Source organism: Aquarana catesbeiana, linkage group LG03, assembly GCF_042186555.1.
Source record: "Aquarana catesbeiana isolate 2022-GZ linkage group LG03, ASM4218655v1, whole genome shotgun sequence".
NCBI classification, from domain to species: domain Eukaryota; kingdom Metazoa; phylum Chordata; class Amphibia; order Anura; family Ranidae; genus Aquarana; species Aquarana catesbeiana.
The window spans coordinates 43,967,746-43,980,932 of NC_133326.1; the positions used below are offsets into that span (position 1 = coordinate 43,967,746).

Below are 13,187 nucleotides of genomic sequence, written 5' to 3' on the forward strand. Positions count from 1 at the left end.
CCTTACACAGTAACCAATGCATTTTTAATTGCACTGATCGCTGTATAAAATGTGAATGGTCCCAAAATCATGCCAAAAGTGTCCGATCTGTCCGCCATAATGTCGCAGTCACGATAAAAAATTAAAAACCGCTGATCGCCGCCATTACTAGTAAAAAATAACAATTATTAATAAAAATGCCATAAAACTATCTCCTATTTTGTAGACGCTATAGACAAATCAATAAATGCTTATTGCGATTTTTTTAACCAAAAATATGTAGAAAAATACGTATCAGCCTAAACTGAGGAAAAAAAATGTTTTTTTATATATTTTTGGGGGATATTTATTATAGTAAAAAATAATGCGTTTTTTTTTCAAAATTGTCGCTATTTTTTTGTTTATAGCGCAAAAAATAAAACCGCAGAGGTGATCAAATATCACCAAAAGAAAGCTCTATTTGTGGGGAAAAAGGACGTCAATTTTGTTTGGGAGCAACGTCGCACGACCGCGCAATTGTCAGTTAAAGCGACGCAGTGCTGAATCACAAAAAGTACTCTGGTCTTTGGGCAGCCAAATGGTCCGGGGCTTAAGTGGGTAAAAAAAGTGTTTCCCAGTGCTAAACCTTTCATCCAATTTCTAAATTGCTGCATTTGTAAATTTTAAAAAACAGTATAAAGGAATAGTTGTGGTAAATAATAATAATAATTAAAAAAAAACACTTGTGGATTTAACTAGTCTTTTTTTATATATATTTTTTTTATGTATTTTTATAATTTTCCTTTAAGGAGGCGTGGCAGGCAGTGTGTCCTATGCCTACATCATTGTGCTAATAGGTGTTCCTCGTTCATATTGCAAAAAGTTGGGAGGCATGGTATATCTGTCCGGTAGGTAGGTCAGCGTATGTGTCAGGTAGGTGGGTCAGTGTATGTGTCCGGTAGGTAGGTCAGTGTATGCATAGCTCCCAACTGTCCCTGATTTTGAGGGACTGTCCCTGATTTAGAACAAAGTCCCTCTGTCCCTCCTTCTTCCTCATTTGTCCCTCATTTTGGTCTGATACTCATAGTTGTATATAAAATGCACTTTTTATCTTTAAAAAAAAAAGTGTTTCCCAGTGCTAATCCTTTCATCCGATTTCTAAGTTGCTGCATTTGTAAATTTAAAAAAAACAATATAAAGGAACAGTTGTGGTAAAAAAAAAAAACAAAAAAATGTGGGTTTAACTAGTCTTTTTTTATATATTTTTTAAAATGTATTTTTAGAACTCTCCTTTTAAGGGGCGTGACAGGGGGTGTGTCCTATGCCTACATCATTTCGCTAATAGGTGTCCCTCGTTCATATCGCAAAAAGTCAGGAGGTATGGTGTATGTGTCAGGTAGGTAGGTAGGTCAGTGTATGTGTCTGGTAGGTAGGTAGGTCAGTGTATGCATATCTCCCAACTATTCCTGATTTCGAGGGACTGTCCCCGATTTGGAAGAAGTCCCTCTGTTCCTCTTTCCTCCTCATTTGTCCCTCATTTTGGTCTGATCTATATAGTTGTATATAAAATGCACTTTTTATCTTTTAAAAAGTGTTTCCCAGTGCTAAACCTTTCATCCAGTTTCTAAATTGCTGCATTTATAAATTAAAAAAAAAAAAAAAAAAAACAGTATAAAGAAATAGTAGTGGCAAATAACAAAACAAAACAAACAAAAAAAAAACACTTGTGGGTTAAACTAGTCTTTTTTATTATATATATATATATATCTATATATAGATATATATAGATATATATCTATATATAGATATATATCTATATATATATATATTTTTTTTTATGTATGTGTCAGGTAGGTCAGTGCAATGGTCAGGTAGGTCACATGTTACAAGGGCAGGGCAAAGGAGGTGGAGTCAGGGGCGGTAAAATGAGGTTGTGCCTAGGCCTAGGGTGTCGAAAATTTTGTGCATCATTATTCAAGTGTGATCATTTGACAAGTCTATTTGCAAATTTAATATTGTCTTTATAAAGGAGCAGTTTGCTCCGCAGCCATTAAATAGACCTTTAAAAGAGATTAAATATCTGTATTGTCACTCTGCTGTTCATAGGCAGCTATGAGCTAACTCAGTTACTCTATAAACAAGATGTTGAACTGAGATACTACTATGAAGGCAGCTACCTGTCCTTGTGACTCCACCTATATGTCAGGAGAGGTGTGTGTGGTTGTGAAGGTGCACAAGCTTCACACCCCTAAAATTCTGCTATATAGAATGCAGAGACCTATTCAGATTTCATTGCGAGCTGCAGGACTTTGTCAACACTCACAGATGTCATTACCAACCCTCTACTTTACATTGCTGTAAGCACATCAAGCAAGCTTCTCAAGATGACCAAGAACACCTTCATGCGATGGAAACTACCAATCATTTGTTTTGTTTGGGAAATCGCTATGATCATCCTCTTTGGGGTTTTTGTACGTTACGATATCGTAGCCGACCCTGGCTGGAAAGAGTACAAAATTTCACACAATATTACCAGTGACATTGAAAATGACTTTTACTACAGATATCCGAGTAAGTACAGCTCACAATCCGTTGTGTATATACAGTATGTTCACATATGGAAACAGCATTCAGATGATGATATTTTACTAAAGTAATGCAAAGTGCACTGAATGTGTATAATATGCAGTCATTCAAGGCAGCCAATCAGATTTTATTTAACTGTTGTCAGATCAGTTACAGATACATTTAGATTAAAGTGGAAGTAAACTTCCATCTCTCACTTGTATCTATAGGTAAGCATATAACAAGACTTACCTAATAGGTACTGTAAATATCTCCTAAATGTGCACCGTTTGGGAGATATTTACTATATATGCAACCTATGACATCATCGGCGCATGCGCTCTGAAGGAACGGCCACCTGGCAGGTGGATTGTTTGCGCCCCCCAAAAAAAATAAACACCAGCCGCCACTGCGTTACAGGATCAAACAGCCTTTTTACACAATGCAGACGAACGATTAACCCCTTAGGTTTCACAGTGAATATAACAAGCAGTGACGGCCTGTAATGCAGGGCGTAGGGGTGCTGCCCCCTAATATACATGTGGGGCGCCGAACACATGAATTCCAATGGGGTTTTTTTTTTTCTTTGTTTTTTTTTTTTGAAGCATGTGATTAGAGCCAGAGGATCTATCAGTTTTCAAAAAAGGGTGGGCGGAGAATCAGTGTGACAATAGGGAATATTCATTCGCTATTGTCACACAACTGGGTGGGCTCTGGGCACAGAGCATGGGTGACCTGACCGACCGGGGGGGGGGTGCATTGTTTGCCACCCCACCCCTAAAAAAATATACCACCAGCTGCCACTGATAGCAAGCATGCTTTATTGCATATTAGAGTTGCTACCTCATCCCTTTAAATCCGAACACCTTTGAATTACACGGGTTCTGAGGCTAATTAAATGCAGATAAGGCACCAAGTGAGTTTATTTACCACCTTAATCGGCCACAGAACCTGTGTAATTACTATGTGTTCGGGTTTAAAGGGATGAGGTGGCAACCCTACTGCATATACAGACTGAATTTACTTTTGTGGGTTTAATAACACTTTTTATTTATGGAGAAACTTTATGCCAAAAGGAAAAATAACTGTTTGCTGTAACTGATTATAAAGCATCAGCTGGAGTTTGGCTTCAATTTGGTGATGTAATTAAATCTGCTAGTACAGCTAACAATTCCCCCCCCCCCCCATACTGACAAGTCTGCTGTGCCCCCTGTGCTCCTTCATTCAAAGTGGAGGCACTCGAATACAGGAGGTGGGTTACTGGCCAGATCTCCAGGTGAAGATAGAGGGAGGGGGAAGCCTAATGCAGCCACCACATCTAATGATTGGTAAGCTGCAATATATGACATTTTGGGTTTAACCCAGGAAACTGCAAAATACAACCTTTATTTAAATGAACAAAGTTATTTTTGTTTAATCCAATGAAATGTGCACATGCAGGGGAGTACAATGTTTGCCATTTTACAAATAATAATGATAAATATTATTCTTATCATCATTAATGCAGTTCCAAATTATGTCGATATTGCCATGCATATAATTGTCATTATATTAGATGTGTTAATATTATTATGTGATAAGTCTGAAAACAAAACCTTACAGAATATATAAATATATAACAATAAATATCTAAAAGTATCAAATGTTAACTATAACCAAACATATCATGTAATGGGATATTTAGTTACACGCATAAAACAGTTTAACGCTTAATGAACCCACAATATAAAGTAATAAACTTCAATTACAAGGCTGACATTACTCTTTACTGGCATGCTGGTAAAAACGGAGTCGGCCGCCAGCTAAAAAAAATAATAAAATACTGGGGTTATGGATGATACAGATATTGTTGTCGGCAAGTGGCTAAGCAGGATCTTCTTGTCCGCCTTTGGAAGCATGATCCTGTGTAAATACATCAGTCATTTATTACACCCATGTACAAGGACCCTAGAACATGCAGTAGATCCCTCATTAAGTATACTAAGATGTTTTAGCCAAGTCCTTCAATGTCCAGATAGATCTTACAATAAAGCAATAAATAAATTCTATTTATTTTTACCTGTGTTCTCTAACTACGCCAAAAGTTCCCAACTCTTTAAAGCTTTCTGCAATAAGTTAGTGATCTGTTGGTGCCCAAATTGCTGTTTTTTGGGTGATTACTCTGGAGTGGCAGCAGAATTAATAAAGTATACAGTGAGGGGAAAAAAGTATTAGTTAGGATTTTGTATGTTTGCCCACTGACAAAGAAATGATCAGGCTATAAATTTGATGGTAGGTTTATTTTAACAGTGCGAGACAGAATAACCAGAAAAATATCCAGAAAAACGCATTTCAAAGAAGTTATAAATTGATCTGCATTTTAACCGCTTCAGCCCCGGAAGATTTTACCTCCTTCCTGACCAGAGCAAGCTTTCTTTTGGTGGCATTCGATCACCTCTGCGATTTTTATTTTTTTTTTTTTTTTTTTCGCTATAAAGAAAAAAAAAAGCATCAATCTTGAAAAAAATGCAATATTTTTAACTTTTTGCTATAATAAATATCCCCCAAAAATATATAGAAAAAAAAAAAATTTTTTCCTCAGTTTAGGCCGATATGTATTTTTCTACATATTTTTGGTAAAAAAAAAAAAAAAAACTTGCAATAAGCGTATATTGATTTGTTTGCACAAAAGTTATAGCGCCTACAAAATAGGGGATAGTTTTATGGCATTATTTATTTATTTTGTATTAGATTTTTTTTTTTTTATTAGTAATGGCAGCGATCTGCGATTTTTTTTTTTTTTTTTTTTTTTTTTTTTCTCTCATGCCTGCAACATTATGGCAGACACATCGGACACCTTTGACACATTTTGGGACCATTTATACAGAAATCCGTGCAATAAAAATGCATTGATTACTGTGTAAATGACACTGGCAGTGAAGGGGTTAACCAGTAGGGGGTGTGGGGGGGGGGATGGGCTACAACTCACATGACAGCGATCACTGCTCTCGATGACAGGGAGCAGTGATCTCTGTCATGACACTAGGCAGAACGGGGAAATGCCTTGTTTACATAGGCATCTCCCTGTCCTACCGCTCCGTGACACGATCGCTGGGAGACCGGCGGACATCGAGTCCACCGGTCCCGTGGGAACAGTCACCCTGTACGCGGTGGGCATACGCGCCCCGCCAACTAAAGGGGATGTACAGGTATGCCCATTTGCCCTCCGCTGCCATTGTGCCGATGTATATCGGCGTGCAGCAGTCGGCAAGTGGTTAATGAGTGAAATAAGTATTTGATCCCCTATCAATCAGCAAGATTTTTGGCTCCCCGGTGTCTTCAATACAGGTAATGGAGTTGAGATTAGGAGCGCTCTCTTAAGCCTCGTACACACGGTCTTTGTCAAAAGCGCGTGTGCAGGATTTTGTCTAGCATACTAACTATCCGAAAATTGTCGTTTGACAAACACGAACGTAGTGACGTACTACCAGAGTATGAAGAGGAAGTTCATTTCTCAAGCGCCTCCCTTTTTCATGTTAGTAGAAGTTTGGTGAGCGTTGATTCGCAATTTTCAGATCATACAAAACAAATGCCTTTTAAAATACGTTTGGCAGAACTCCATCAGTATCACCAGCAAAGTAGCTTCATTATTATCCCATTAAAGAAGATGAGAAGTTTTGACATTTCATCAATTGCCGCGTCACAAATGTTAGTTCTAGATTACGATTGGTAGTTTTACAAGACTGAACTCTTTCAGCTCGTTCCTTGATTCCGATCATGCGTGTTTGAACTTTTATGTGACGGATTTCTGTACTGACCATCCGACAAAAGTTCACATCCGACAAAAATTTTATAGCCTGCACATCCAGCTTTTGTCTGATGTAAAAGTCAAATCGTCTGTCGAATGCACCGTATGAACGATCCAAAAATCGCTCGCCTTCAGACTTTTCTCTTCTGATTTTCATACTGTGTGTACAAAGCCTTAGACCCCTTTCACACTGAAGGCGGTTTTCAGGTGTTTTAGCTCTAGAAATAGCGCCTGAAAACCGCCTCCCGAGTGCTTTCACACTGGGGCGGTGTGCTTGCGGGACGTTACAAAAAGTCCTGCAAGCAGCATCTTTGGGGCAGTTGAGGAGCGCTGTATACAGCGCTCCTCAACCACCCCTGCCCATTGCAATGAATAGGCAGCACTTCCAAAGCCCTGCAACATGGGCCCTTTTAACCCTTTCTTCGGCCGCTAGCAGGGGTTGAAAGCGCCCCCCCCAAGTGGCCAAAAAGTGCAGCTAAAGCGACGCTAAAACTAACGATGATTTACCGCTGGCTCGGCCCGTGTGAAAGGGGTCTTGAAGGGAGTTTTCCTAATCTCAGCTTCAGTGGCGGTGCTTCCATAAGGGGCGCAGGAGCGCCGCCCCCTCTCTCCTGGCACCGCTCTATCACCATAGATAGATTCATGCAATGCATGAATCTATCTATGGTCGCCGCTGACACCCCCTATTCAGGTGTCCAGCCTCTTTTCAGGCACCTGAATTACAGCGGGGTGTTTTTTGGAAGCACCTGATTAGAGCCGTACGTTCTAATAGTCGCCCAAAAAGGTGAACAGCGGGCGCAATGCTGTGTGTTCGCTGTTCACTCAGCTGTGTGTTAGCAAAGCGAAGGAATTCACTTTGGTAACACTGAACCGCCTCTCAGCCAATCAGGTGCTCAGGTCTGTTAACTGTCACCTGATTGGCTGAAACGTCAGGCGCTGTGATTGGACGCCTGATAGAGAGGATGGAAAAAGACATTGAGGAGCGTTGAGGCTGACCCGCTGTGAGACAGGTAAGTGCCGGGCAATGCACACTGGCAGCATATGATGGGGTACAGTAGTGGCAATTGATGGGCACAGTATCGGAAATTGATGGGCACACTGGCAAAAATTGATGGGTACAGTGGCTGCATTTGGGCACAGTGGCTGCAATTGATGTTTTTTTTTTTTGTTTGTTTGTTTGCACCCCCCCAAAAAAATTTTGAGCACCAGCTGCCACTGCTCAGCTTGTTACCTGTATAAAAGACACCTGTCCACAGAAGCAATCAATCAGATTCCAATTTCTCCACCATGGCCAAGAGCAAAGAGCTGTCCAAGGATGTCAGGGACAAGATTGTAGACCTACACAAGGCTGAAATGGGCTACAAAACCATCGCCAAGCAGCTTGGTGAGAGGGTGACAACAGTTGGTGCGATTATTCGCAAATGGAAGAAACACAAAATAACTGTCAATCTCCCTCAGTCTTGGGCTCCATGCAAGATCTCATCTTGTGGAGTTTCAATGATCATGAGAACAATGAGGAATCAGCCCAGAACTACACGGGAGGATCTGGTCAATGATCTCAAGGCAGCTGGGACCATAGTCACCAAGAAAACAATTGGTAACACATTACGCCGTGTAGGACTTAAATCCTGCAGCTCCCGCAAGGTCCCCCTCCTCAATAAAATAAAAAGGGGAATTTGGGACTTTGAATGAGGTTATTGGCTGGTTATGGTTTAAAAGATATGTGGACATGTTCATTAACATATAAATGTAAATATGCTACAATGGTACATATCATATATTAGAAAAATGTTATATAAAAAACCATGCATGAATGGCATGGAGAGCATGAATAATATATATATATATATATATATATATAACGATAATGCAGACATAGATATACTGTAAAAATGCATGTATAAACACATATCAATTTGGCAGCACATGGCAATATAGAATGAATTGCGTGTAAATGATGTTGGTAGAAATGAAAGGTGCTAGTTCTAGATAACTGCTGTTTAAAGCATATAGTTACATCCTGAAATCCCGACGCGTTTCGTGTAAACATTTCCTCAGGAGCGGATGCTACATAGTATCTACAAAAAAAATGAAATATGGTTGAGTCTAATGAATGAGCACAACAGGAGAGAACATCCCCATTTTCATCTGGGGATTTGGCCAGAAAGTCTGTTGTTTTTTTTTTTCAAAAGAACAAGCTTTACTACAAAGGTATCAGTGTTGAGAAAAAAACATTTTAAATAGAAAATGACCATGTTGCGCTATCTTCTAATATTCCAACAAATACTTTTAAAGTGCCAACTATGCAATAATAAGAAAAATAATAATAAAAACTTGTTATAAACTGACAAAATGATAATATATTCCAAAACTGTATATAGAATTTTATGATTGCTGTGATGATAAATTCTGTGTTAAGTGTCACATTCCACAGACAAAATAAAAATAATAAACAAACTTATAAAAATTTTTTTAGATATGGTGACACAAACGTGAATCATAAAGTGTTATAGTGCATACAACAGTGACGTTCTTATCAAACACAGATCAGTCCAACATAATCGCTATATAGTCCTTATTAAAAGGTATAATGGTGACTTCATAAAAACGTGAAAATAACGTATTGCGGTGTCCACACTCAGGTGCTCCCCACCCTCGGGCAATGGCCGCTCATGTTCTTTTCACGTTTTTATGAAGTTACCATTATACCTTTTAATAAGGACTATATAGCGATTATGTTGGACTGATCTGTGTTTGATAAGAACGTCACTGTTGTATGCACTATAACACTTTATGATTCACGTTTATGGCACCATATATATCATTTTTATAAGTGTGTTTGTTTATTTTTATTTTGTCTGTGGAATGTGACACTTAACACAGAATTTATCATCACAGCAATCATAAAATTCTATATACAGTTTTGGAATATATTATAATTTTTGTCAGTTTATTGCGACTTTTTATTATTATTTTTCTTATTATTGCATAGTTGGAACTTTAAAAGTATTTGTTGGAACTAATATTCGGAGATAGCGCAGCATAGTAATTATCTATTTATATTGTTTTCATCCTAGGATTTTCCGACGGATGTTGGCTCAAACTTGTCTTGCATACACACGGTCACACAAAGTTGTCGGAAAATCCGATCATTCTGAACGCGGTGACGTAAAACACGTGCGTCGGGACTATAAACGGGGCAGTGGCCAATAGCTTTCAATAGCTTTCATCTCTTTATTTATTCTGAGCATGCGTGGCACTTTGTGCGTCGGATTTGTGTACACACGATCGGAATTTCCGACAACAAGGTCCTATCACACATTTTCCGTCGGAGAATCCGACCGTGTGTACGGGGCATAAGACTGGGATGCCATCAAAGTTCATGTGTGTGTGTAAAGGCAGGCGTTCCAATACTTTTGACGATATAGTGTGTATATAGATATACTGTGTGTATAGATAGGTGTATATATCACATACATACATACATACAATCAAAAAATGTGTGTGTGTGTGTGTATATATATATATATATATATATATATATATATATATATATATATATATATATATATATATATATATATATATATATATATATATATATATATATATATATATATATATATATATATATGTGTGATATACGTAGATACACAATAGATAGGAAGGTTGGAATCCTATTAGAGCGGAGGTTAGCATAAAAGGTTTGAAAGAGATGTACATCATTGTTTAGAACCCTAATGCATAATACCTTCCAGCTGAAGTTTTCTGCTTATGTTAGATAATTCCACAGTACTTTCCGCCATTCTTGTATTAGTTTAATGGCAGCGCTCATCATTTTTTTTTTTTTTTCTGCTGGCGCTAAAAAGAAAGAAAATTGTATCCTTGCTGGTCAGACAAATGTCAGAAATAATGCTGCAAGTGGAGGGATTTTCTTCCATGACAAACACGATGCACTTTCACACTCAGCAGCTGATGTAGACACGTCGCCCTTTTGTCTCTTGTAAAATAGCAGGCGTTCTCCGAGTTCTCAGTGGCCTCCAGTCAGAGCGGCCTCCTTCATTAGTGAGCGCGCATGCAGAAATACACAGATTACCATCAGGTGACAGCACATTCTCAGCCATTGACAGCAATGCAAATTCCCATCTTTTAATGTTTGCGTTCTCTCCAGAAAGGGTAAAGCTATCAATTCCTGAACTAGAGGTGGAGGAAGTCAGCTGGGGAGAATGTAAAAAGAAATATCTTCGGCACTTTGTATGGGAAAAGGACATTTAATAACTGTAGAAGCCATCATTTTTGGCTATATACGATGGCCCAGAATGTTTCTATAATGAAATCTGACTGCCTGGACAGAACATTCCCAGCTCCTTTCTTCGCAGTAGTTGCATGTGAATTACCTAGAAAATGCATTTTAAAGTGTATCTAAACCTAAAAACAAAAATGTATTGTATTGCGGCTTACCTATTCTTAAAGGGCAACTCCACCTTTGCAGAAAAAAATATAGCAAATAAAAAATATATAATTTATTATTATAATACAGGACAGTGATGGCTGGCCGGTGGTCGGTCAGGTCTCCCACAGCTCCCCGCCCTCGAGGATCGGTCGCTCGGTCCCCGCACTTACCCCATCTAGGTCGTGGGCTTCCCCTGGGCGGCAGCTTCACCCTGTGTCTTCTCCTTCCTCTGCTTCACGGCGGCGCGGTTTGCCCTGTGTCTCCTCCCTCTCCCTCCCTCCCGCTTTGGTGAAATATCAAGGGTCTATGCACTTTAGAGACAGAGGGACTGAGATTCTCTAGTCCCTTTCTCTGTAGCCTCAGCTGCACTGGACAGGGAATAAATAGGAAGTGCTCTGTGCTGAGCAGCTTCCTGTTCATTCACAAACTGAAGCATAGGAAACATATAGTTTACTATGCCTCAGTTAAGAATGAACACCGGAGAAATCGGGAAAGATCACTTACTGTGTTCATTCAGAAAAGGAAGGGGCCAGTAATTAGAACTGTTTACCAGCCCCATCCCAGCTCTCCATCCTGAAACAACCCCCACAGCAGCCGGCGGGGGAGGAGGGCAGCTGGCAGTACTGCAAGGGGGAGACAAGGTGCCAGGAAGCAGGGGGAATCGGCACCACACGGGGTGATTAGAGTGTGTCAAGGCACACCCTGTACGCATGTCTATGCCTCCGACTGTCATCCAATCTGCCAGACGGATGTAGAACGGATCCCCCATCTGTCTGTTTTTAGTGGATAGGATCGCATCAGGCATCAGTGGGTGTCAACGGGCTCATGTCAACAGACACCTGCTGCTCCATAGAGGGCAATGGATGGTCCGATCAGGTCCGGCTGTGTTCAAGGGGCCTAAAGGGGGACAGTGCAGTTACAATACAGTTCAATAACGAATTATTAGGATATGCACTGCTCATGGAGCTTACAAACTAAAAAGGAGGTGATACAAAAGGTAGTAGCTGGTGAATGAGCTGATGTAGGTGGTCGAAGTACAGTTTTTAGGTGGGGTGAGGTAAGTTTCCCTGAATAAATTTTCTGCAATCGTCTAGTGATTGGGTAGTACATAACTAGACAGATTGGGGTAGGGAGTTCCAGATTATGGGAGAAGCTCTTAAGAAGTCCTGGAGGTGAGCATGGGAGGAGGTAATGAGGAAGCAAAAGGTCTTGGGAGGAGTGGAGAGGGTGATTTGGGCGATATGTGGCGATGAGTTTGGTGATGTAGTGTTGTGGATGGCTTTGATAATTACGGTTAGTATTTTGAATTTTATACATTGGGGTAATGGAAGCCAGTGGAGGGATGGCAGAGAAGTTAACCAAGGTTAACGTGCAGGCACCCCTCCAGCACTGTCAATGTCAACATGACACACAAACTCAGTGGCACAACTCCCTCTGTTGACTGTCAGTGTCTGTGATTGGCCTTGATTTCCGGGATGTAGCCCAGGACAAGGTCCTGTCGGCAGAGGTTTTAAAAATCCGCGAATGTCCCGGACAGATCGGGACAGTTGGCAACTATGGGTTAGCTGCATTAAAAAAACAAGTGTGAATTTACCCTAACCGAAAAAAAAGTCTTCCACAAAGTTATACGTTGACCATAATTCTAATAAAAAAAATTGAAGGCGCCTGGTGGAAAATTGTCAGCTGACCAGTGGCTACATCCAATCAGATACAGTCCCTGTCTGGGTACTCTGACAGCTGCTGGCTGTCAGAATACAATAGCCCAATAGGGGGACTCGTCCAGCAGATTTTTTTCTAGATTTTTTTTTTTTTTTGTTCAGCCTGCAGGTGTACAACCAGCCTAAGAATAGGTGCAATTATCACAAAATGCCACTATGTCATATTCATTGTTGGACTGTGCAGCGCAACACATTCTTGTTTTGCCTTTTTAGACATTTCCTTAACTTTGTTGATATCTGTCAAAACAGAAATGCTAAACCTTACTCAGTGAAATGCATCCACAGTGCAAGTCTGCAGTACAAGCTTTGATCCTGATGACATAATGTTATCATTGCTCTGACTTTTTTTTTTTTTTTTTTTTTTTATATGTAGCGATACCCCCGAAGGAGCTGCTTTTGTATGTTCAGTCCATTACTCTGGCTCTCAACCCTAATAACAGCCTCAGCTCCCTCTGGCACACCTGGTAATAGTGTAAGTGCAATGACCAATGAGAAACACACACGTTATGATAAAACGCAGAAATTGTCTTTACTGCAATATTTCTGTGGAAGAATACCAGACAGTAACAGTATATATTCAAGTAATCAACTAGAGGGCAATAACTGAGATTCGCAATATAGCTTTCAATCCTATATTCAAGCTGCTTTCAGGGGATTCCAAACCTGAGAATGTCCCCAAGAGCAGAGACACACGTAAATGAAAAAT

The 13,187-nt window shown here is 39.8% G+C and overlaps 1 protein-coding gene across 1 annotated transcript in view; it reads left to right on the forward strand.

Annotated features, from left to right (window-relative positions):
- The first annotated feature begins 2,228 nt into the window (after positions 1-2,228).
- The window catches only part of RHCG (Rh family C glycoprotein), a 151,222-nt gene continuing 140,263 nt past the window's right edge, over positions 2,229-13,187 (forward strand). The window contains exon 1 of the mRNA XM_073618448.1: positions 2,229-2,529. Coding sequence (XP_073474549.1) covers positions 2,343-2,529 — 187 coding nt within the window. The 5' untranslated portion in view covers positions 2,229-2,342. The remainder of the gene's footprint in view (positions 2,530-13,187) is intronic.